The sequence below is a fragment of the Haematobia irritans genome, chromosome 4 (assembly GCF_050003625.1).
Source record: "Haematobia irritans isolate KBUSLIRL chromosome 4, ASM5000362v1, whole genome shotgun sequence".
Lineage (NCBI taxonomy): Eukaryota > Metazoa > Arthropoda > Insecta > Diptera > Muscidae > Haematobia > Haematobia irritans.
The window spans coordinates 19,651,309-19,678,256 of NC_134400.1; the positions used below are offsets into that span (position 1 = coordinate 19,651,309).

The 26,948-nt window shown below is 24.8% G+C and overlaps 1 protein-coding gene across 3 annotated transcripts in view; it reads left to right on the top strand.

Annotated features, from left to right (window-relative positions):
• The window catches only part of ftz-f1 (ftz transcription factor 1), a 238,294-nt gene that overhangs the window by 133,200 nt on the left and 78,146 nt on the right, over positions 1–26,948 (top strand). For 2 of the 3 annotated variants that reach the window (XM_075303357.1, XM_075303356.1), the window contains one exon: positions 23,544–24,134. In XM_075303357.1, the coding sequence (XP_075159472.1) occupies positions 23,544–24,134 (591 nt within the window). Of the gene's footprint in view, positions 1–22,938; positions 24,135–26,948 lie in introns of those variants that run through there. The other variant, XM_075303358.1, reaches the window with a different exon arrangement.

A 26,948-nucleotide genomic window follows, 5' to 3' on the forward strand; every position in this document is an offset into this window, starting at 1 on the left:
CAGCAAACAATTGATAAAATAAACAAACAATTATTCACTTCTCTTCGTTTCTTTCTTGTTGTGGTATATGTATATACAATCTCTCTATATCTCTCGTAATTGAGAAATGTTTACAAAAACAAAAAAAAACAAACACAACCATTGGCTTTGTTGTTGCTCAATGGCATACAAAGTTTATTGTTAATGTAGGTTGTGTTTTGAATATTTGTAGTCAACCATACATACTAATATACAAATGTATAGCTAAATTTATCATGCCTACCCCAATTCTGGCTAGGAAATATCGAAATTTATTTTTTGTTTTATTTATGACCTATATGTGTATAGAGTTTGTAATTTTTTTAATGATGAAAAACAAAAATTATAAGGCAGATTAAAAATAATTAATTTATATATTTTATGTAAAATAGTTTAATTTAGTTCATTTAATTTTATATAAATAATTTTTATTTATGACCCATATGTATACATGTACATATCAGGTAGATAAAAATTAATTAATGAATATATTTTAATGTAAAATAGTTTAATTTAGTTCATTTAATTTCATATAAATTAAATTTATTTAGTTTTAATTTTATTCAATACTTTAATTTGAAATAATAAGATAATTTAGTTAAATATATATTTTCCGTATTTAAAATTAAAATTCATTTAACAAAATTTATTTATTTAAATTTAATTTAAATTATTTTAAATTATTTTAAATTTTATTTTAATTATTTTGAATTTATTTATTTAATTTTCTTATGCATCAGAGGGCCTATGGCCAATTTTTTTTTGCAATTTTTAAAAATAAATTCTCCAATAGATCCTCTTTAGTCAAATCCAAATTTGACGACTTTCAGTCTACAATGCAATTGAGAGATATTGGAAAAAATAGAATTTGTTTAACTGTTATCAAAAATATAGACTTCCTTGGGGCTTTAAAGGATGTTTGTGTTTACGGTTTGCTCCCTTTCCCTAGAATGATTTTTGTTTGATTTATTGATGGATTTCACCCGACCTCAATTGAGGGTGTTTGGGGTTTGTTTATTAATTTCTTTGTAGATATTAATTATTTCCATTATATTTATAATTTAATTTATTATGATGACATACCGGCTCAATTGCCTTGCACTAAAAAGAAAAAGAGACAATTGGCTATTTAAAATGCAAACTCTTCATAATGCATTATGGATTATATGCACATCTCACGCTCTCTTTCTGTTGCGCTCTCTCTCAACGCTTTATTTCACATTGTGTGTGTGTGTGTATTGACTTAAATCGCATTCTGTATTATATGCCAGCAAATGTCGACTGATTGATGAACGGGCAGGCGGACGGACAAAACGAGCAACAACATATAATAATGATAATAAAACTGTTACAAGGTTTCGCCGTTTTCGTTTCTTTGGCGATGCTTTTGCGTTTTTGTTTTGGATTTGTTGCTCTAGTGTTGGTGTTGGCTCTTAAACTGGACAATGTGTGTTGTTGTTTTTTTGTTTGGTTTGTGATTTAGTATTGCTTATATTGGTATTGTGGTATAAGGCATTGTTGTCTCTCTCTCTCCCTCTCTTCCCTTGTATAATTCTCACAAATTGTTATATTCCTCAGAATTGGCTTTTATTACCATTTTTTTATTACAAACAGCATCTTCCTTTTTGAGAAAATTTTCTTATTACCATATTGATGATTTCTCTTATTGCTCCCCCGCCCCCTCCTTCATACCTTTTCCAACAGGTAACATTAACTCTTATTATTATTTTTTTTTTTTTGGGTGTTGGTTGTCTGCTAAAGACTTGTATTGGCTCTATTATTAACAATGTCTTAGGAAGGAAGTTCCATATATGCTTTACAGTTATTTTTAGACCACTACGTATACCACTATGGCTTGCTGTAAATGACGTCACTTTGGTATTTATGGTGTTTTGTTTTGCCCAGATACTGATTTGCAACTTTCATCTTTAGCGATCAATGTTTTGTTTTAACGATTTTTTTTTTTTTTTTTTTTTTTTTTTTTGAATTTCTCCCTCCCTCTCCCTTTCTAATCAAACCATGTACTACCAACATGTGTTAATGATCACTGAGGGGAGGACCATGAGTGATGTGAAATTTCACATAATTTTGAAATTATTTACAAAACTATAGATTTTGCTTAAACGAAGTTAAATTGGATTTGTGTTTACTTAGCGGCTATGATCAAAGGGAAACTAAATTGAAAGAAAGTAACTAACTGATTGTCTAATCGAAGATCGTGGGAAATTAATATACATAAAAAAAAGAAACATCCATCGTTTAAATGAATAATTGAGCCAACGTAAATATAACGAACTTCTTCGTTATTATAACGAAGTTTTTAAATTAAATTTATATTAAATTAAATTAATATTAAATTAACTTAAATTAAAAAAGACTAATAAAATTAAAAAAAAAAAATAATAAAAATAGTTATTAGTGTATTTAAATCTAAATTAATTTAAAAGGCACACAAAGCCTTCCTTTTTATGCGGTTACCGTTTTTATGTAACATATTTTTATAATCACTGTCAAATCATGTCCAACAACAATCGCAATTCATGCATGTCACGCATAAATTGATGTGTTTATTGTATGTGTGTCTGTGCAGGGAAAATCCCCATAAATTTTACATTATATAGAACGTCCATACAACCTACAAAATAAAACACCAATTCATTTCCAAATATGCTCATGTAAAGAAGTCATGATAACACCAGGAAAGAAACAAAAAGTGAAATCCACTTATTTTCATAATTTTGCCAGAGATGATGGTCGATGAAATAAACCACAAAATTTGTCGATGACATGCAGTATGCAGACATTGGGCCATCCGTATTTATTTTGGTTTAAATCATTTCGTTATGAGAGCCATTTTAACTAAAAAACCATTTTAACTAAAAATAAAAATTTAAAATAGAATAAAATCTTAATTATATATTACCAATTAAAATAAATTAAAATCAATTTTCTATAGAAATAACATTTTGACAAAAATGTCTGTAGAAATAAAACGTTACATAAATTTTCTATAGAAATAAAATGTTGACAAAATTTTCTATAGAAATAAAATTTTGACAAAATTTTCTATAGAAATAAAATTTTGACAAAATTTTCTATAGAAAAAATTTTTGACAAATTTTTTTTTAGAAAAAAATGTTGACTAAATTTTCTATAGAAAAAATTTTTGACAAAATTTTCTATAGAAATAAAATTTTGTTGAAATTTTGCATAGAAATTAAATTTTAACAAAATTATGTAGAAATAAAATGTTGACAAAATTTTCTATAGAAATACAATTTTGACAAAATTTTCCATAGAAATAAAATTTTGAAAAAAATTTCTTTAGAATAAAATTTTGAAAAAATTTAGTATAGAAATAAAATTTTGAAAATTTTCTATAGAAATAAATTTTTGAAAATTTTCTATAGAAAGAAAATTTTGTTAAAATTTTCTATAGAAAAAAATGTTGACTAAATTTTCTATAGAAAGAAATTTTGACAAAATTTTCTATAGAAACGAAATTTTGTTGAAATTGTGCATAGAAATTAAATTTTAAAAAAATTATGTAGAAATAAAATTTTGACAAAATTTTCTATAGAAGTAAAATTTGGAAAAAAACTTTCTATAGAAATAAAATTTTGAAAAAAAAATTTCTTTAGAATAAAATTTTGAAAAATTTAGTAAAAAAATAAAATTTTGAAAATTTTTTATAGAAGTAAAATTTTGAAAATTTCTTAGAAATAAAATTTTGACAAAACTTTCTATAGAAATAAAATTTTGACAAAATTTTCTATAGAAATAAAATTTTGAGAATTTGTTCTATAGAAATAAAATTTTGAGAATTTGTTCTATAGAAATAAAATTTTGAAAAAAATTTTCTTTAGAATAAAATTTTGAAAAAATTTACAAAATTTTCTATAGAAATAAAATTTTGTTAACATTTTCTATAGAAATAAAATTTTATTAAAATTTTCTATAGAAATAAAATTTTGACAAAATTTTCTATAGAAATAAAATTTAAAAAAAAAATTGACAAAATTTTCTATAGAAAAAAATGTTGACAAAATTTTCTATAGAAAAAAAATTTTGACAAAATTTTCTATAGAAAAAATAATTTTTCTATAGAAATAAAATTTTGAAATAAAATTTAAAAAAAAATTTAAAAAAAAATTGACAAAATTTTCTATAGAAAATAAAATTTTGACAAAATTTTCTATAGAAATAAAATTTAAAAAAAAATTGACAAAATTTTCTATAGAAAAAAAAATGTTGACAAAATTTTCTATAGAAATAAAATTTTAACAAAATTTTCTATAGAAATAAAATTGTGACAAAATTTTCTATAGAAATAAAATTTTAACAAAATTTTCTATAGAAATAAAATTTTAACAAAATTTTCTATAGAAATAAAATTTAAAAAAAAAATCTATAGCAATAAAATTTTAACAAAATTTTCTATAGAAATAAAATTTTGCTAAAATTTTCTATAGAAATAAAAGTTTTAAAAAAATTCTATAGCAATAAAATTTTGACAAAATTTTCTGTAGAAATATTAAAATTTAAAAAAAAAATTGACAAAATTTTCTATAGAAATAAAATTTTGTTAAAATTTTCTATAGAAATAAAATTTTGACAAAATTTTCTATAGAAAAAAACGTTGACAAAATTTTCTAGAAAATAAAATTTTAACAAAATTTTCTATAGAAATAAAATTTTGCTAAAATTTTCTATAGAAATAAAAGTTAAAAAAAATCTATAGAAATAAAAGTTTAAAAAAATTTCTATAGCAATAAAAGGTTGACTAAATTTTCTATAGAAAAAAAATTTGACTAAATTTTCTATATAAATAAAATTTTGTTGAAATTTTGCATAGAAATTAATTTATAACAAAATTATGTAGAAATAAAATTTTGAAAAAATTTTCTTTAGAATAAAATTTTTAAAAAATTTAGTATAGAAATACAATTATGAAAACTTTTTATAGAAATAAAATTTTGAGAATTTTTTCTATAGAAATAAAATTTTGCTGAAATTTTCTATAAAAAAAAATTTAACAAAATTTTCTATAGAAATAAAATTTTGTTCAAATTTTCTATAGAAATAAAATTTTGACAATTTTTTTTACAGAAATAAAAGTTTAAAAAAAATTTCTATAGCAATAAAATTTTGACTAAATTTTCTATAGAAAAAGAATTGACTAAATTTTCTATAGAAATAACATTTTGTTGAAATGTTGCATAGAAATTAAATTATAGCAAAATTATGTAGAAATAATATTTTGAAAAAATTTTCTATAGAAATAAAATTTTGTTGATATTTTGCATAGAAATCAAATTATAACAAATTTATGTAGAAATAAAATTTTGAAAAAATTTTCTATAGAATTAAAATTTTAACAAAATTTTCTATAGAAATAAAATTTTGTTCAAATTTTCTATAGAAATAAAATTTTGACAAATTTTTTTACAAAAATAAAAGTTTAAAAAAATTATCTATAGCAATACAATATTGACTAAATTTTCTATAGAAAAAAAATTGACAAAATTTTCTATAGAAATAAAATTTTGTTGAAATGTTGCATAGAAATTAAATTATAGCAAAATTATGTAGAAATAAAATTTTGAAAAAATTTTCTATAGAAATAAAAGTTTAAAACAATTTTCTATAGCAATAAAATTTTGACTAAATTTTCTATAGAAAAAAAATTGACTAAATTTTCTATAGAAGTAAAATTTTGTTGAAATTGTCTATAGAAATAAAATTTTATTGAAATTTTCTATAGAAATAAAATTTTAACAAAATGTTCTATAGAAATAAAATTTTATTGAAATTTTCTATAGAAATAAAATTTTAACAAAATGTTCTATAGAAATAAAATTTTGACAAAATTTTCTATAGAAATAAAATTTTGACAAAATTTTCTATAGAAATCAAATTTTGAGAAAATTTTCTATAGAAATCAAATTTTGAGAAAATTTTCTATAGAATAAAATTTTGAAAATTTTCTATAGAAATAAAATTTTGAACATTTTCTATAGAAATAAAATTTTGAAAATTTCTATAGGAATAAAATTTTGACAAAACTTTCTATAGAAATAAAATTTTGACAAAATTTTCTATAGAAATAAAATTTTGACAAAATTTTCTATAGAAATAAAATTTTGAGAAAATTTACAAATAAAATTTTGCTGAAATTTTCTATAAAAATAAAATTGTTACATAATTTTATATAAATAAAATTTTGTTGAAATTTGTTATAGAAATAAAAGTGTGACAAAATTTTCTATAGAAATAAAATTTTGACAAAATTTTCTATAGAAATAAAATTTTGAGAAAATTTTATATAGAAATAAAATTTTGAGAAAATTTTATATAGAAATACAATTTATATAGAAATAAATAAATTGCTTCTGGACTCTTAGTAATTCACCGCTGGATTTTCTTTTTTAACCACTGTATGCTGACCAGTTAGTATTACCCACAGAGACCTACGCTACAACAAAAATAGAGAGGCCTAAAACATAATGCAGTTACATATATAAGTAAAAAAAGGGAATGCAACCAATATACAATTTTCCAATATCTTTGTGCAGAGGTGGCACTACCCGTATCATCATACAGCACAGCATCTTCATCGCCATCGTCATCACCAATCGTTGTGATCTCCATCAGCCTGAATAGCGTCGTTGTCGTCGTCAAACATTTTCAAAATGCGATAATGATTGGGACTATGCGTCACAATACCAACAACTAAACGACTGGGATTATTACGAAATCTTTTGTTTTTATGGAAAAATCAAAAGTAATGGCTACGACGATGTTGATGATGATGATGCGGTGGCCGTCAGAGAAGATGAAACCATTGGAGATTTCACTCCATACCCATCCATAGATTTAAAAGCAGAGATAGAAAGATGCTTTAAGCCATTAAACCCCATTTTGAGCATAAAACAAAGAGGAGGATGAGTTTGTAGAAACATCATCGCAGTTTTATTTTTAACTCCAATACTTCGTCGACTGGTGAATTTTTGGTGATTTTTATGTGTATGTCCACTGCCATTGATTGAATGTGTGCCGTGAAATAAGTAAAACTAAACTCTAAAATGTTTGCTCTCTAAAAAACAAAGCTCGCTTTTTGGTGTATTGCGAAATACATTTTTTGGTATGTTTTAATGAAGTCATGATTAAAAAAACTGGGGATGGCACCTCTCTTTTCAAGTAGGCATTGATTCGATGTAGATTTATGTGTAAGACCAATGGAAAGATATGGGCGAAGCGAAAGTTTTTAAGAAAATTCGGAGAACCAGGAATTTAGCCATTGTCTTATGTTGAGCTTAAGCTGAGAATGTGGATCGAAGAGAGGTGAGATACTCGTGTATTTCATGACTGCTCTCTGGTTTGCCTATGATTTCCTGTAGCTTACAACAAGGACAAGTGATCAATCTCGGCGGGGAGGGGGTTGTTATACAGTTATACGCGTCTCATCAAAAGTATATAAAAACTCTCTTCGTCTCCTTAAGTGTGTAAGCACAAAATACAGTATTGGAATATCGTAACGGAAAATTGCATAGTGTTGCCAATATAACCAAAGCCAGCTCCGTTATGATGAGAAAAAAAAACGAGCAAAGGCGAGTTTTTAAAATTGAAGTTTGTACATTGCTTTTATAAAAATTATTGTAATGTCTTAATATTCCCAGTCCTGCTAAATATTTGATTTCGGCCATAAATTGAGTGTTTACTTAAGAGAAATCGAATATTCTCCGATCTATTATTAGACGACCTACAGCATATTTGTCACATTTAAATACATTTTAGCTAGAAGTTCAAAATTTGTGTATTTTTAAGGTAAATTGGAGGGTTGAATTTTGTAATGAAGTTTGTTTATTGTATTTGTAAATTATTCGGCTCTCCTAATATTCACAGACCTACAGAATATTTGGTTTCCGACAAAAATTGAGAGCTTACTTAAGAGAAATCGAATATTCTCCTATCTATTGTTAGGCGAACTTCAGTATGTTTGCCTACATTTAAGTAAAATTTCGGTAAATGTTCGATATACGGTGGTTTTTCTCAATTTTCATAGGTCAACCGTATATTCGGCTTCTGCCAAATATTTGGTATTTTTTTTTTTTTCAGGGAAATTGGAGGTTTGAATTTTGTTATGAAGTTTATATATTGCATTTATGCAACTATTCTGCTGTCCTTATATTCACAGACCTGTCGAATATTAGGTTTACAACAAAATTTTGGAGTTTACTTAAGAGAGATCTAATATTCTCCAATCTATTGTTAGACAAACTACACTATATCTGTCAATATTTAAATAAAGATTTGGTAAAAGTTTGATATGCGGTGGATTTCCTAAATTATCATAGGTCAACCGTATATTCGGCTTCGGCCAACAGTTGGTATTTGTTTTTTGGAAAAACATTGGAGATTTGAAATTTGTAAAGAAGTTTGTTTATTGTCCTTATGAAATTATTCTGCTGTCCTATTATTCAAAGTCCTACCGAATATTTGGTTTCGATCATAAATTAGGCGTTTAAATAGAGTTTCGGTAAAAGTTTGATATACGGTGGTTTTCTTAATTTCCATATGTTAGGTCAACCGTATTTGCCAACGGTGGTTTACTAAAGTTTCATAGGCCAACCGTATATTCGGCTTCGTCCACAATTTGGTATTTGTTTTTTGAAGGGCATTGAGTGTTGTATTTTTTAAAATTTATATAATGCAATTATGAAATTATTCTGCGGTCCTAATAGGCACAGTCCTACCGATTATTTGGTTTCTGACAACAATTGGGGGTTTACTTGGGAGAAATCGAAGAATCTCTGATATATTGTGAGAAGAACTCCAGCCAACATTTAACAAAAGTTTTGGGCACAAGTTTGATGTTCGGCCGGTCTTTACTAATTTGAATGGCTTCGGCCAAAATTTGGTTTTTGTTTTTTTTTTTTGAAGGGCATCGAGTGTGGAATTTTGTAAAATTTGTATATTGCAATTATGATATTATTCTGCTGGTCTACTATTCACAGTTCTATTGAATATTTGGTTTCGGCTAAAAATATATCTTTTTCGATATATTGTGAGAAGAACTCCAGTATATTTGCCAATATTTAACAAAAGTATCCATACATGTTTGATATTCGGTCGGTCTTTACTAATTCGAATGTCATTGCCCACAATTTGGTATTTGTTTTTTTTTTTTGAAGGGTATTAAGTGTTGAATTTTGTAAAATTTGCATATTGAAATTATTCTGCTATGCTAAAATTTACAGTCCCACCGAATATTTGGTTTCGGTCAAAAATTGGACGTTTATCTGCGAGAAATCGAAGATTCTACAATATATTGTGAAAAGAACTCCAACATATTTGCCAATATTTCGATACAAGTTTGATATTCGGTCGGCCTTTACTAATTTGTATGATATTTCATTTTTTTATATTTTTTTTTTTTTTGAAGTTAAGACACATTTGGACTATCTGGTCGGACCATTGTAATCACAAATAGTTGCAACACTATTTGTGAGGAACCTTATGTTTTTAGCCAAGTCCTAATGAAATGCTACGTTATGTGCGAAAGCAAATTATTCAACTTTTAAAAATGTCATCACCTGTCCTGAAAGGTATTAAATCAACTCTGAAAAACTTTTTGGTATCCGGCCGAAACCAATATAGAACTCATGACCTACCGTAAGAAAAAACGAGCATGGTAATCATTGCACAACGGTTTTGGAATTCTTTAAAATAAAAATTTGTCTTGAAATTTCTTCAATATAGTTTTTATTTACTTTTGCCAAAAAAAACATACCATTCTCCCTCCTACACTGTACAGCTCCAATATTACCAAAAATTAAAAAAAAAAAAAACGACAAAAACTAAGATGATTGTTGAGCAATCGATTTTCCTCTTGTATGGTGGTCACAGACTTAGCCGTTTGTTGTTGTTGTTGTTGTTATTAAAAACCCGCATGTTTTGTTGTTTTTGTTTCTGTTGCCTTTGCCATAGTACGAAAAAAATGAGAAATACCAAAAAAAAAAACCAAAACGAAAAAATTCGGCCAACATCAGCGACAACAACAACAACAACAACAAGCCGAGAATAACGTTGCACGCACTTTGCTTGACTTCATCACACTCTCACTCTCGTTTGGTAACTGGTTTTATTTCTGTGTTGCTAACAATGTCGCTTTGTTTTATTTTTTCGGTTTCGGTTTCATTTTGGATTTTTTTTTTTTGGTTTTCCATGATGTTGTGGATTTTATTTTTGGTAATTTCATCCCAGAAGAGGAAGCAGTTGTTCAACGGTCTCTGAATTGTTTCTGGCCAAATTACAAGTACAAACTGCCGGACGGACATAACTTTTAAGTTTTAAACTGGTTTGAGTTTGGAAAAGACCTACTTTTGCTGAGTTGTTGTTATTGCTATTGCTGCTGTTGTTTCGAGCTTGTCTGTCTGCGACTGTTTTCGTTTCAGTTGCGCGCCTCTTCTACTCTCAATACGTGTTTTTTAAGTACAGTGGGTTAAGGTTTGAGGTTAAGACAAAAAACAAAATGTGCATTTGCTAGATTTTTATGATGATGAGACGTTGTTGGAAGACAACTAAGCATTTAGATTAAGATGGTTTTTATTTTGTGGGTTCAAACGGTTTAATCAGAGAAAACGAGGTTAGTTAAGGCATAAAGGTTTCAAACAAAAACTTATCTAAATTTATTACGTAAACTTGTCCGAGCGTTAGCAATTAGCATATAAATTAAATTAATTTTTTTCTTTTAAACTAAATTTCTATAGAAATTTTTGTTAAACTTTTATTGCTATAGAAATTTTTGTTAAATTGTCCAAATTTTATTTCTATAGAAAATTTTGTCCATATTTTATTTCTATAGAAAATTTTGCCAAAATTTTATTTCTATAGAAAATTTTGTCAAAATTTTATTTCTTTAGAAAATTTTGTAAACATTTTATTTCTATAGAATATTTCAACAAAATCTTATTTCTATAGAAAATTTTGGCAAAATTTTATTTGTATAGAAAATTTTGGCAAAATTTTATTTCTATAGAATATTGGCAAAATTTTATTTCTCTAGAAAATTTCAACAAAATTTTATTTCCATAGAAAATTTTGGCAAAATTTTATTTCTATAGAAAATTTTGGCAAAATTTTATTTCTATAGAAAATTTCAATAAAATTTTATTTCCATAGAAAATTTTGTCAAAATTTTATTTCTATAGAAAATTTCAAGAAAATTTTATTTCCATAGAAAATTTTGGCAAAATTTTATTTCTATAGAAAATTTTGGCAAAATTTTATTTCTATAGAAAATTTCAATAAAATTTTATTTCCATAGAAAATTTTGTCAAAATTTTATTTCTATAGAAAATTTCAAGAAAATTTTATTTCCATAGAAAATTTTATTTCTATAGATTTCAAAACAATATTATTTCTATAGAAAATTTTTGCAAAATTGTATTTTTATAGAACAATTTTGGAAAAGGTTATTTCTAGAAAATTTCAACAAAAATTTATTTTATTAAAGTTTCAACAATATTGTATTTCGATAGAAGATTTCAACAAAATTTTATTTCTACAGCACATTTTGTTAAAATTTTATTTCATTTGAATATTTAGTCAAAATTTTATTTCTTTAGAAAAATTTGTCAAAATGTTATTTCTATAGAAAATTTTCTCAAAATTTTATTTATATAGAAAATTTTAACAAAATTTTATTTCCATAGAAAATTTTGGCAAAATTTTATTTGTATAGAAAATTTTGTCAAAATTTTATTTCTATATAAATTTACACAAAATTTTATTTCTATAGAAAATTTTGTCAAAATTTTATTGCTTAAAAAATGTTTCACTATTTTATTTCTATAGAAAATTTCAACAAAATTTTATTTCTATAGAAAATTTTGTCAAAATTTTATTTCTATAGAAAATTTTGTAAAAATTTTATTTCAATAGGAAACTTTGCCACAATTTTGTTTAGAAAATTTTGTCAAAATTTTATTTCTACATAAAATTTCAACAAAATTTTATTTCTACAGAAAATTCCAACAAAATTTTATTTCCATAGAAAATTTTGTCAAAATTTTATTTCTATAGAAAACTGTGTCAAAGTTGTATACATTAAGAAGTTTTTATTAAAATTTTATTTTTATAGAAAATGTTGTCAAAATTTTATTTCTATAAAAATTTTTGTCAAAATTTTATTTCTATAGAAAATTTTGGAAAATTGTATTTCTATAGATTTCAAAACAATATTATTTCTATAGAAAATTTTTGCAAAATTTTATTTTTATAGAACAATTTTGGAAAATGTTATTTCTATAGAAAATTTAAACAAAAATTTATTTCTATAGAAAATATTGTCAAAATTTTATTTCTATAGAAAATTTTGTAACAATTTTATTTCCAATTAAAATTTTGTCAAAATCTTATTTCTATATTCTATTTTTATAGAAAAATTTTGGAAAATGTTATTTCTATAGAAAATTTCAACAAAATTTTTGCAAAATTTTATTTCTATAGAAAATTTTGTCAAAATTTTATTTCTATAGAAAATTTCAACAAAATTTTATTTCTATAGCAAATGTTGGCAAAATTTTATTTCTATAGAAAATTTTCTCAAAATTTTATTTATATAGAAAATTTCAACAAAATTTTATTTCTATAGAAAATTTTGTCAAAATTTTATTTCTATAGAAAATTTTGTCAAAATTTTATTTTTATAGAAAATTTTGGCAAAATTTTATTTCTATAGAAAATTTTGTCAAAATCTTATTTCTATAGAAAATTTCAAGAAAATTTTATTTCCATAGAAAATTTAGTTAAAATTTTATTTCTATAGATTTCAAAACAATTTTATTTCTATAGAAAATTTTTGCAAAATTTTATTTTTATAGAAAAATTTTGGAAAATGTTATTTCTAGAAAATTTCAACAAAAATTTATTTTATTAAAGTTTCAACAATATTGTATTTCGATAGAAGATTTCAACAAAATTTTATTTCTACAGCACATTTTGTTAAAATGTTATTTCTATAGAATATTTAGTCAAAATTTTATTTCTTTAGAAAAATTTGTCAAAATGTTATTTCTATAGAAAATTTTGGCAAAATTTTATTTCTATAGAAAATTTTGTGAAAATTTTATTTCTATATAAATTTACACAAAATTTTATTTCTATAGAAAATTTTGTCAAAATTTTATTGCTTAAAAAATGTTTCACTATTTTATTTCTATGGAAAATTTTTGCAAAATTTTATTTCTATAGAAAATTTTGTCAAAATTTTATTTCTATAGAAAATTTTGTCAAAATTTTATTTCTATAGAAAATTTTGTAAAAATTTTATTGCAATAGGAAACTTTGCCACAATTTTGTTTAGAAAATTTTGTCAAAATTTTAGTTCTACATAAAATTTCAACAACATTTTATTTCCATAGAAAATTTTGTCAAAATTTTATTTCTATAGAAAACTGTGTCAAAGTTGTATACCTTAAGAAGTTTTTATTAAAATTTTATTTCTATAGAAAATGTTGTCAAAATTTTATTTCTATAAAAAAAATTGTCAAAATTTTATTTCTATAGAAAATTTTGGAAAATTTTATTTCTATAGATTTCAAAACAATATTATTTCTATAGAAAATATTTGCAAAATTTTATTTTTATAGAACAATTTTGGAAAATGTTATTTCTATAGAAAATTTCAACAACAATTTATTTCTATAGAAAATGTTGTCAAAATTTTATTTCTATAGAAAATTTTGTAAAAATTTTATTTCCAATTAAAATTTTGTCAAAATCTTATTTCTATAGAAAATTTTGCCAAAATTTTATTTCTATAGAAAATTTTTGCAAAATTTTATTTTTATAGAAAAATTTTGGAAAATGTTATTTCTATAGAAAATTTCAACAACATTTTGGCAAAATTTTATTTCTATAGAAAATTTTGTCAAAATTTTATTTATATAGAAAATTTTGTCAAAATTTTATTTATATAGAAAATTTTGGCAAAATTTTATTTCTATAGAAAATTTTCTCAAAATTTTATTTATATAGAACATTTCAACAAAATTTTATTTCTATAGAAAATTAGTCAAAATTTTATTTTTATGGAAAGTTTTGGCAACATTTTATTTCTATAGAAAATTTTGTCAAAATTTTATTTCTATAGAAAATTTCAAGAAAATTTTATTTCCATTTTTATAGAAAAATTTTGGAATATGTTATTTCTAGAAAATTTCAACAAAAATTTATTTTACTAAAGTTTCAACAATATTGTATTTCGATAGAAGATTTCAACAAAATTTTATTTCTACAGCACATTTTGTTAAAATTTTATTTCTATAGAATATTTAGTCAAAATTTTCTTTCTTTAGAAAAATTTGTCAAAATGTTATTTCTATAGAAAATTTTGTCAAAATTTTATTTCAATAGGAAATTTGTTTAAAAAATTTGTTTAAAAAATTTTGCCAAAATTTTGTTTAGAATATTTTCTCAAAATTTTATTTCTACATAGAATTTCAACAAAATTTTATTTCCATAGAAAATTTTGTCAAAATTTTATTTCTATAGAAAACTTTGTCAAAGTTTTATACCTTAAGAAGTTTGTATTAAAATTTTATTTCTATAGAAAATGTTGTCAAATTCTTATATCTATAGAAAATTTTGTCAAAATTTTATTTCTATAGAAAATTTTGTGACAATTTTATTTCTATTGAAAGTTTTGTCAAAATTTTATTTCTTTTTAAAATTGTGTCAAATTTTATTTCTACATAAAATTTCAACAAAATTTTATTTGTACAGAAAATTTCAAAAAAATTGTATTTCCATAGAAAATGTTGTCAAAATTTTATTTCTATAGAAAATTTTGGCAAAGTTTTATTTCTATAGAAAATTTTGTAAAAATTTTATTTCTATAGAAAATTTATCAATGTTATTTCCATTGGGTTGTTTTTTTTTTTTTTTTTTGCTCAATATGTTATTTCTGTAGAATCGCAATAAGACAATGATAACTATCATAATCGACGATATTTCTGATGGTAACATTGATTGTTTCCTCTGCTACCGCTAGCCACTTTTATGATCAGAAAATGTAGATGACTAAAACTAAAAGAAAACGTAAGCAAATAAATGGTGTCATGAACAATGCAACAAGTATAAAAAATACAAATAAATTTACAAAAAAAAAAAAAAAACAAAAAACATCAATAGCGGTACAGAAAAAAAGAGAAAATTAAGGTATTGGTATGATTCTTTATACTTCACGTCCATAAACATTACAGCATTACATGATCAAATTATGAGAGGTATAGTCGAGTTTATTGGAAAACACACTAATGATCTTTCCAAAACTCCTCATACTAAAATCAACACAAATGTCTGATAGTTAAAAATTAAATTCATTTTATTTGTTTGCTTAATATACAATTAACCAACAAACAAACTATACCAATGACAGACAATGTAAAATGATCCAAATTTAGGAACAATATTCAGATAAATTAACAAAATAATAGCATACAAAGGGAAAACTGATTTCAAAGGAATGATATGTTTAATGAATTTACTATATTGATTTGTATTCAAGCTTTTCGTCACTCTTTGTGATTTATATTACGTTCCATGGCCATCGGTATGTCAATGCAAATGCTTCCTTTTTTTATAAATAAAGAGTATTTATAAATGAAGAGTATGAATCCCCCTGTTATGAATTTTATTTAACACTTATCACCGTATTATTGTGATATCACTCTCTTTCTCTTTTATTGCCTTACAAACGGTAAATCCCAATTACTTTTGTTGACATACAAAATCCCCCATATTATCCTATACCATTCCTCTCCTTGCCAATAGCACTCTCATAAGATAAATCACTCCAATTGATTGTCAAAGGAAAACCCCTTTAAGGCTTTCATTTGTGTGGCATTGTGCAATGCCAACTACAACAACATTTATGGAGTAATACCATGTTCACATATTTATAACAGTCGTACCTTAAGATCAGTAATGAGCCTTAGCTCTAAATGTACACTCGTAATAGTAAATTTAAATGGGAATCATTTCAAATGAGATTGCACACAATAACAACAACAATATCCAAGTGTTAGAGACTAACAGAATCACTTCCATATTTTGATGTGAACTCTGGTAACCATACAAAATGTGTTGTTGCAATAGTAGCCATAATGTGAGTACAACAACATGGAAGCTTAAGTGTATAACCAAAAAACATTCTATTAGCTGATCTCTATGCAGCATTCTCTTTTGCCAACATTGAGGGGGAGATTAAATAGTATAGTCTTTCATTCTTTTTTTTATCCCCACATTTTGCAGATTTCATAAAAAAAAAATAATTTTTTTTAATTTTATTCAATTTAATTTAATTTCAACTATTTTTATACAATTTTACTTAATTTCATTTTATTTAAAATAATTGCATTAATTTAGATTAATTTAATATTATTTAAATTGATTGTGGTTTGATTAAAGTTAGATTTGTTTTTAATTTTAATTTTAACTAATTTAATTGAGTTCAAGTTAAATTTTAAATTTCTTTTATATTTGCTATATGGTTTGGTTGAATATTAGACATTTTATATATTCTACTTTTAGCTATAAAAATATTCGTTGGAAATTCACAAATCCATCTATTCGTTTGAAAACATTTAACCGCTTAAATTAAAAAAAAAATGTCAAAAACCATACATTTGTCTATCCATATAAAAAAAGTCCATATATATTCGGGGAACTGGTAGCCATATAAAACGTCATCACTAAGTCTATGATAGCCCTCAAAAAAAGCAAACCAAAAAGAAAAAAAAAACACCAACAAAAGATACCCAATTTTTTGTTTCTAGACCACAGATAACAAAACTCCATCGCAACAAACATAAAAAAAAGCCGAAAAATACAACAACATTTCAGTGCATATAATAAAAACATCGTAGTCATATACCAACAACAATGATTACAGCATAGTTTTGATGATGACAAATTTTTGTTTGCTTTTGTTTTTGGATTTTCAAACGATAGCAATGAAACAACAATCGACAGATATCAACAACATACATACATAGGTTGGTAATGACAATAATAACAAAACATAAACTTCGCATAGAAAACCCTCCAATCAACCAAAACACACGGTCGTGGCATAGCCTACTGTTAGCCAAATCCGCCATATACCTCCCCCTCACTCACACATATGCATAAAAAAAATATTCATTGAGTGCTGATGTTTGATTGCTCCAAAACTCTTATGTTGCTTAGAAGCACTATACCATGCACACATACTATGACCATATAGAGAGAGCGAGAGATATTATTACAAAGCCTCACTTTTGGCTTTGACTCTGTTAGATATGTTTCTCAACCCCCACTGTATGCTTCTCAACATAATAAAGCCTACCTTAAGGTATTTTAGCATAAAACTACTCACCATTCAATTTACCTTAGAGTAGTGAATGAGCATAACTATGTTTATGTTGTCTTTTTACATGAAGCAACAGAGGCAGAGAAGTGGAAGTATGCTTCGACAACGTAATAGAGTTTTTGTGTATTTTCTTGGATCCAAAGCATTTTTATGAATACCATACGGGGGGGAAACATTTCTAGTAGTGTTGATGAAAATCAAACTATTATCTATGTCTTATATATGAAATGGATATTTTATTTTTTTTTACCAAATATTTTATAGGAATAAAATTTTGTTGAAATTTTCTATAGAAATAAAATTTTGATAAAATTTTCTATAGAAATACAATTTTGAAAAAAATTCTATAGCAATTAAATTTAGACAAAATTTTCTATAGAAATAATATGTTGACAAAATTTTCTGTAGAAATAAATAAAAAAAACTAAATAAAGTTTTGAAAAGAATTTCTATAGAAATAAAATATTCTATAGAAATTTTGTTGAAATTTTCTATAAAATTTTCATAGAAATAAAATTTTGTTGAAATTTTGTATAAATATAACATTTTCTATATAAATAAATTTTTTTCAACATTTTTTAAAGATATAATATATGACATATAGTATAGAAATAAAATTTTGACAAAATTTTCTATAAAACTATATTTTTTTTAATTTGCTATAAAAATACAATTTTGACAAAATTTTCTTTAAAACTAAAATTTTGCTAAAATTTCCTATAGAAATATTTTTTTTTTTTTTAAATTTCCTATAGAAGTATTTTTTTTTTAATAAAATTTTGTTAAAATTTTCTATAGAAATAAAACTTTAACACAATTTTCTATCTCAATAAAGTTTTCACAAAATTTTCTATTGAAATAAAATTGTGACAAAATAGAAATAAAATTTTAACAAAATGTTCTATCGAAATAAATGTGTTGCAAAATTTTTTATAAAAATGAAATTTTCTATAGAAATAAAATTGGGACAAATTTTTTGTTGAAATTGTCTATAGAAATAAAATTTTGACAAAATGTTCTATCGAAATAAATGTGTTGCAAAATTTTTTATAAAAATAAAATTTTCTATAGAAATAAAATTGGGACAAATTTTGTTGAAATTGTCTATAGAAATAAAATTTTGCGGAAATTTCCTATAGAAATAAAATTTTGTTGAAATTTCCCATAGAAATAAAATTTTGTTCAAATTTTATATATAAATAAAATTGTGTTGAAATTTTCAATAGAAATAAAATTTTGTTGAAATTTTGTATAGAAATAAAATTTAGTTGAAATTTTCTATAGAAATAAAATTTTGTTGAAATTTCCCATAGAAATAAAATTTTGTTCAAATTTTATATATAAATAAAATTGTGTTGACATTTTCAATAGAAATAAAACTTTAATAAAGTTTTCAAAAACTTGAAATAAAATTCTGACAAAATTTTCTATAGAAATAAAATTTTGACAAATTTTTTTATCGAAATAAATTTGTTGCAAATTTTTTATAGAAATAAAATTGGGACAAATTTTGTTGAAATTGTCTATAGAAACAAAATTTTGCGGAAATTTCCTATAGAAATAAAATTTTTTTGAAATTTCCCATAGAAATAAAATTTTGTTCAAATTTTATATATAAATAAAATTGTGTTGAAATTTTCAATAGAAATAAAATTTTGTTGAAATTTTGTATAGAAATAAAATTTAGTTGAAATTTTCTATAGAAATAAAATTTTGTTGAAATTTCCCATAGAAATAAAATGTTGTTCAAATTTTATATATAAATAAAATTGTGTTTGCATTTTCAATAGAAATAAAATCTTGTTGAAATTTTGTATAGAAATAAAATTTCAATGAAATTTTCTATAAAATGATTTGTTTTTCTTTAAATTTTCTATAGAAATAAAAGTTTGTTGAAATTTTCTATAGGAATAAAATTTTGACAAAATTTTGTGTACAAATAAAATTTTTCAAAATTGTAAAATATTGTTTAAATTTTCTACAAAATTTGCTATGGAAATAAAATTTGGACAACATTTTCTATAGAAATACAATTTTGAAAAAAATTTCTATAGAAATAAAATTTTGTATAAAATACAAGTTTATTGATATTTTCTATAAATAAAATTTTATTGTAATTTTTGTAAAATAAAACTATTGAAATTTTTATAAAATAAAACTTTATTAAAATTTTCTATAAAAATAAAATTACAATTTTCTATAGAAAATAAAATTTTGAAAAAAAATGTATAGATATGTAATTTTGTTAAAACTTTCTTTAGAAATCAAATTTTGGCAGAATTTTCTATAAAAAAAATTGTTGAAATTTTCTATTGAGAAAAAAAATATAATATATAATAATATAATAAATAATAAAGTTTTGTTAACATATCCTATAGAAATACAATTTTGACAAAATTTTGCTGAAATTTTCTATAGAAATTAAATTTTGCTGAAATTTTCTACAGAAATAAAGTTTTTATTGAAGTTTTCTATAGAAATACAATTTTGTTCAAATTTTTCTATAGAAATAAAATTTTGAGAAAAAATATGAAATTTTGCTGAAATTTCCTATAAAAATACAATTTCGAAAACATTTGCTGTAAAATTAAATTTTATTAAAACTAAATAAAAATAAAATTTTGCAATTTTTATGGAAATAAGATTTGTTAAAATTTTGACAAAATTTCTATTGAAATAAAAATTTTGTTGAAATTTTAGATGCAAATAAAATTTTGATTTATTTTTTTTCAGATACCAAAGTTCAACAAAATTAATTATTATCAAATGTATTTCTTTTATAAGAAAAATTCATGAATTTATGGTGTTTCATATAGCTTTTCATATAATTGTTATAAATTTCAATTTCGTTCAACCCTAATGTATGACATGGTGTATATACTTTTGTGTGTGTGTGTGTGTGTGGCTTTTGAGTGTAAAAGCTATTTCATAACATGGTTAGTTTGCATAGGTAGCCAGTATAGCAAAAAAGTTTCACTTTCGCTTTCAAAATGTTGGCGTCTCTCTTGCAACACACCAGAGCACATGCATGCATACACTCATACTCATACTCACTCATACATCTCCATTGTCAAGAGAATCCAAAGGGAGAAATCAACAGAGAACATCTGATGATTGCATTACTACTAGGCGTATGAATGATTTTATTTCTTCTTACATCATAGAATATTAAAGAGAGACAGAGAGAGAGAGAGAGAGAGAGCAACTCGCTCTCTCACACAAATATGGAGTGAGGTTTATTTCCCATGAAAGTGAAAATATCTCTCTTTTTTTTAATATATTATGACTCAATATAGGAATGAAAGTGAAACTTGTTTTGTGAGGAGGCTGTGAGGAAAATGAAATTACATATTTTCCAAAAAAAAATATATATTTTATTTTTGTTAAATAATATAAAATATTATTCTCTTGTATTAAAATATTAATATGAATATTGTTTAGATTCTATATAAATCTTTCGATTTTTTTTTATTTGATACATTTTCATTGGACTTTATTGTAGCAGTTGACGTTGCCGTTGCCGTTGTCATTGCTGTGTATAGTTTTGTGTTGTTTTCATCAGCCTCTTTTGGGGGGTTTGTAGCAGCTAGCTGTGTTTGGGGAGACATTGTTGCTGCTGGTGCTGCTGTTGGTGCTGTTGATGCTTACGCCAACCTTTACTTCTCTGTGACAGAGCTTTTAAACAATAGAGTATTGCGGGTATCCTCGCCATTACTTGGGTTTAGTCAATCGAGATACGTGGTTGATGTTGGTCGTGTTTTCGGCTTATACAAGTTAAATAACTAAGAATAGAAAATAAATGAAAACAACAAAGCAAAATTAACACACAAAAAATCATTAAAGTAAATCAAAAATCAAAACAAAAATATAGTTTTCCCCCTCAATTTCAAACAAAACAATTTTCAAACGCTTTTAATTAAATTTTCCTTTTTTTTTGGAAAACCATAAATCTCTTCGCTGCCACTCCACGCCCCCCAAACCAAAACAAATAACCAACCCAGCAAACAATGTTTGCCATGTAAGAAAAGTGTTTAAGCTCTATTTTTACAATAACAGCCCCAGGATTATGTTTATTGTAAAATTATCTTGACACTTTTTCTCTATAAAAAAAAAACAAACAAAAACAAAAGTGCAATATTTATTAAAAAAAAAAAACAAACAAAATTGTGTTTACCTTAAAATAATGCTTTAAACAAAAATAAAACAAAAAATATCAAAAATTCTTTAAAGAAATTTTTGAAAACAAATCTGTGTTTGGTGTTAAAACCTTTAAATCTTCCAAGAAAATAATCTTTATAAGAAAAAAAAATAAAATAAAATAATTGTTTTCCTGTTTTCAAACGAATTGTAATGAAAATTTAAATATATAAATTTAAATATATAAATTTTGTTTTGAGCAAATCAAGTACCTGTTTCAAAAATACAAATTTTCAATAACAAAAACACATAAAAATAAAACAAAAAATTGTCAAACAAGAATTTATTAGAAATTTATTAAAAAACAAATCTCCAAAAATTTTGTGTTAACAAATTTTGAAATTCCAACAAAATGAGGACAATCCTTTGGCTTTTGTGTGAAAGAAATATAAAAGATTTTCTTAAAAGTTGCTTAAAATATTCAAGGAAAAATCCATGTTAATTATTACAAAAATAATAAAATAAAAAAAAAAATCATAAAACTCAATACCCTTAATATATAACCGTCCCCTTTTAACTTAACTTAAATTTCAAACTCCATTGAATTTCACATTAAGAGAAAATAAATAAACCCACCAGAAAAGAAAAACCTCATAAACCTCTTATGTTTAAATTAAATTATGGAATTACAAAAAATAAATAAATAAAACATCCTCAGCCTTAAATACAATATTCGAAAGCCTTTAAAAAAAAATATAACACATAAAGCCAAAACAAATAAGAGAATAATACCACCATTAAAAAATTAAAAAAAAAAAAACATCAACAATAAAATCAAAACCCTAAAGTGTATGAAAATGTAAAAGCCTTCAAATATACAATAGATAAGTGCACAAGAAAACCTCAATATTTAAATTCATAAAAAAAAAAACAAAATTGAAATTGCAAGAGAATTATTTAGAAAAAACCCCTAAGAAATTAAAAATAAAAATAAATTAACAAAAAGCTAAGGATTACCTAGAAAGCTTTTCAAACATACACACACTCACCTACAAGGATTAACAACAAATGGAAAATATCATAGACCAACTAAAAAATATTAAACTTTAAACAAAAAAAAAAAAATTATAATAAATATATATAAAATAAACAACATCATATGAATGGGAATTATAAGCTGATAATCAAAGAATTTAAAAAAAAAGGGATAAAAGAAAGTGAAATTAACAAATTATATAAAACAATTAAAAATTGTTTTTGATAAAAAAAAGTTGAAAAAAAATTTTTTTTTTGAATTAATACAAAAAAAAAATCAAATAAATTCCCCACTACCCTAATTGTGTTCTTAAACAAAAAAAAAAACAAAAATAATAAACCGAAAAAATCCCTCCATTTTTTTTTTTTTGTTGTGTTCGAATTCAGAGTTCTCTCATTTTTTTGTGATTTTGTTCTCTAACCCATAACACAACGGCCAAAAAATATTTATGCTTTGAAAAAATGTTATTGAAAATGGAACAACAACAAGCGACAGCGTCGTTTATATCGTCGCTAAATATGTCACCATTTTCCTTGCAATTGGAGCAAGAGCAACCCTCTAGTCCCGCATTGGGGGCTGCTGGCAATTCCAATTCGAATCAGCAGCTTTTGAATGCTGCTGAAACGGAATTGAATGGTGATGATTATAATTCATATACCCTGCATTTAAGTAATGCTGGCGGTGGCCCGGGAACAGGAGGAGGAGGGCCCAACAATAATAATGCAAATAATCAGCAACAACAGCATCATCAGCATCAACAGCAGCAGCAACATCATTACCATCAACAGCAACAGCCGCAACAGCAACAACAACAACAACAACACTATCAACAGCAACCACCTCAGCAACAACAACAACAAAATATTGCCAATAATCCCAATTTCCAATATTCCTATATCTATAACATCGATTCTCAATATATATTTCCCACAGGCTATCAGGATACAACCTCCTCGCATTCACAACAAAGCACCACTGGTGGCCCTGGCAATGCCTCTGGCTCAACAGCATCCACCAACAACACCACAAATACCCCCCTAAGCGGTGGCGGTGGCGGTGGCGGTGGTGGTATGTCCCTAATCAATGGTGTCGTTACCCTTAATGCCCAAAATTCCATGATCAACAATGGTGGCAATAATGGTGGTTCCTCAGCCTCATCGGCTTCGGGTACCTATATGTCCCTTTTGCCCCCAGCTGTGGGTGCCACCTCTTCATCGGCTCCTCATTTGGCTGTTAATCATATGGGTGGCACCAGTGCCTCAGCCTCTGGTTCAACGCCTGATGTTATAGATTTCAAACATCTCTTCGAGGAATTATGCCCGGTGTGTGGCGATAAAGTAAGCGGTTATCATTACGGTCTACTTACCTGTGAATCGTGTAAAGGTTTCTTCAAGCGTACCGTACAGAATAAGAAGGTGTACACATGTGTGGCCGAACGTTCGTGTCACATTGATAAGACACAAAGGAAGCGATGTCCATATTGTCGATTTCAGAAATGTCTGGAAGTGGGCATGAAATTGGAAGGTGAGTACAAAAACGCTTAAATATAAATAAATTAAATTACGAAATTCCGCAGCAAGATACAATTAAGAAAGAAGAAGTTTTTCCAAAGGTCTCATAAAAATCAGGCCTTATTCATCAGACAGCATTAACTAAAAAAATGTTGACTTTGTTAGCCTTATATTTCGTTAGGGGAAAATAAAAAAAAAAACAAAACAATAGTTCTGCGAGTGGGGTTAGGAAAATCCTACTACTTTAGCATGTTTTTTCGTATGTCCCAAATGCCGCCAATGATACTGCATTATAATATAAGAAATTTTTACTTTGAAGTAAATGAATAAGTTAATTTTTTTTTATGACTTTTCCATGAAATAAATGCATTTATGTCTTAGTTTAGAAAAATTAAAAAAAAAAATTTAGTTGTTTTTTTTTTATAACTCAATTAAATTGAATTTAATTCCATTGAATCGAAACAAACTAATAAAGTAATTAACATTTCATTAAATTAATTATTTAAATTGAAATAATAATTTCTTTAAATTAAATGCATAAATAAATGGAATATTTATTAAGTGGAGTTATAAATTAAAAACAATTTAATTAATTTAATTAATTTAGTAATTTATTTTTTAAGATTCTTCCCAATAAAAATAAAATACAAATTTACGCATTTGTTTCAGAGTAAAAAAAAAAAACAAAAACTTCCGAATAGTTTAACTCATTTATTTTTTTTTTATTAATTCATTAAATGACATTTAATTCCTTTGAATTCCAAAAAAAAAAAAATAAAATAAATAACATTTAATTAAAGTAATATTTAATAATATAAATTAAATATATAATGATTTCATTGAATTGAATTAAATTCCATTTTATGGTTTTTATATATTTTTTAAGATTTTTTTAAAATAAACGCATATATACTTGAGTCAAAAATAAATATGAAATAAAATTAAATTCCATTTAAATTAAAATAAATTTACAAAGTATAAAGTATATTAGATTACATTAAATAAATAATTTAAAATAAACTCATAATTTTATTTTTTTTTAATTGAGTTATATTAAATTACATTTAAAACAATTCTTAAAAAAAAGAAATAAATTAATTTTGTAATTTATTATTTGTTTTATACCCTCCACCATAGGATGGGGGTATATTAACTTTGTCATTCCGTTTGTAACACATCGAAATATTGCTCTAAGACCCCATAAAGTATATACAGTATGTCAAGAAAGTCTTTTGACATTGCCAACTATTTCAACTTCTAGAAATAATTGAAATATTAAATATTTTATTAAATTTTTAATTCTGTGTACGTATGTATACTTTGCAAAATACATAATAAAATATTTTTTTAAAATTTCATTATATTTAATTTTGGAACAAAACATAATTTTTATCCCATTGTCAAAACACTTTCTTGACAAACTGTATATTCTGGGTCGTGGTGGGTCCGTCCGTCCGTCTGTTGAAATCACTCTAACTTCCGAACGAAACAAGCTATCGACTTGAAACTTGGCACAAGTAGTTGTTATTGATGTATGTCGGATGGTATTGTAAATGGGCCATATCGGTCCACTTTTACGTATAGCCCCCATATAAACGGACCCCCAAATTTGGCTTGCAAGGCCTCTAAGAGAAGCAAATTTCATCCGATCCGGCTGAAATTTGGTACATGGCGTTAGTATATGGTATCTAACAACCATGCAAAAATTGGTCCACATCGGTCCATAATTATATATAGCCCCCATATAAACCGATCCCCCGATTTGGCTTGCGAGGCCTCTAAGAGAAGCAAATTTCATCCGATCCGGCTGAAATTTGGTACATGGTGTTAGTATATGGTCTCTAACAACCATGCAAAAATTGGTCCACATCGGTCAATAATTATATATAGCCCCCATATAAACCAATCACCAGATTTGACCTCCGGAGCCTCTTGGAATACCAAAATTCATCTGATTCAGTTGAAATTTGGTACGTGGTGTTAATATATAGCCTCAAACTCCCATGCAAAAATTGGTCGATGTCGGTCCATAATTATATATAGGCCCCATATGAATCGATCCCCAGATTTGACCTCCAGAGCCCCTTGGAAGAGCAAAATTCTTCCCATTCGGTTGAAATTTGGTATGTGATGTTAGTATATGGTATCCAACAACCATGCATGAATTGGTTCCTATCGGTCCATAATTATATATAGCTGCCATATAAACCGATCCCCAGATTTGACCTCCGATGCCTTTTGGAGAAGCAAAATTCATCCGATCTGCTTGAAATTTGGTACGTGGTGGTAGTATATGATATTAAACAACCATGCCAAAAGTGGACCATATCAGACCATAATCATACATAGCCCCATATAAACCGATCCCGAGATTTGGTTTTGGAGCCTTTTGGAGGAGCAAATTTCATCCGAGTGAGTTGAAATTTGGTGCATTGTGCTAGTATATGGTCGTTAACAACCATAACCCTCAGATAAATCGATCCCCAATCACACAAAAATTGGTCCATATCAAGTTCATAATTGTATATAGCCCCATATAAGCGACCCCCATATTTCAATGCTGGATACCTTGCCACCGGTATCCATGGTGGAGGGTACATAAGATTCGGCCTGGCCGAACTTACGGCCGTATATACTTATTTTTTTTGGTTTACCAGAAATAAATAATAGTGATAAAGTCAAAAATAGATTAATTAAAAAATTATTTTTTTTTTCTATAACTCAATTAAATGAATTAAATTGATCATTTAAATTATTATGATTAATTTATTATTAATTCCATTAAAGTCTATTAATTTTATATGATTTTTATAATTTGAAAAAACTT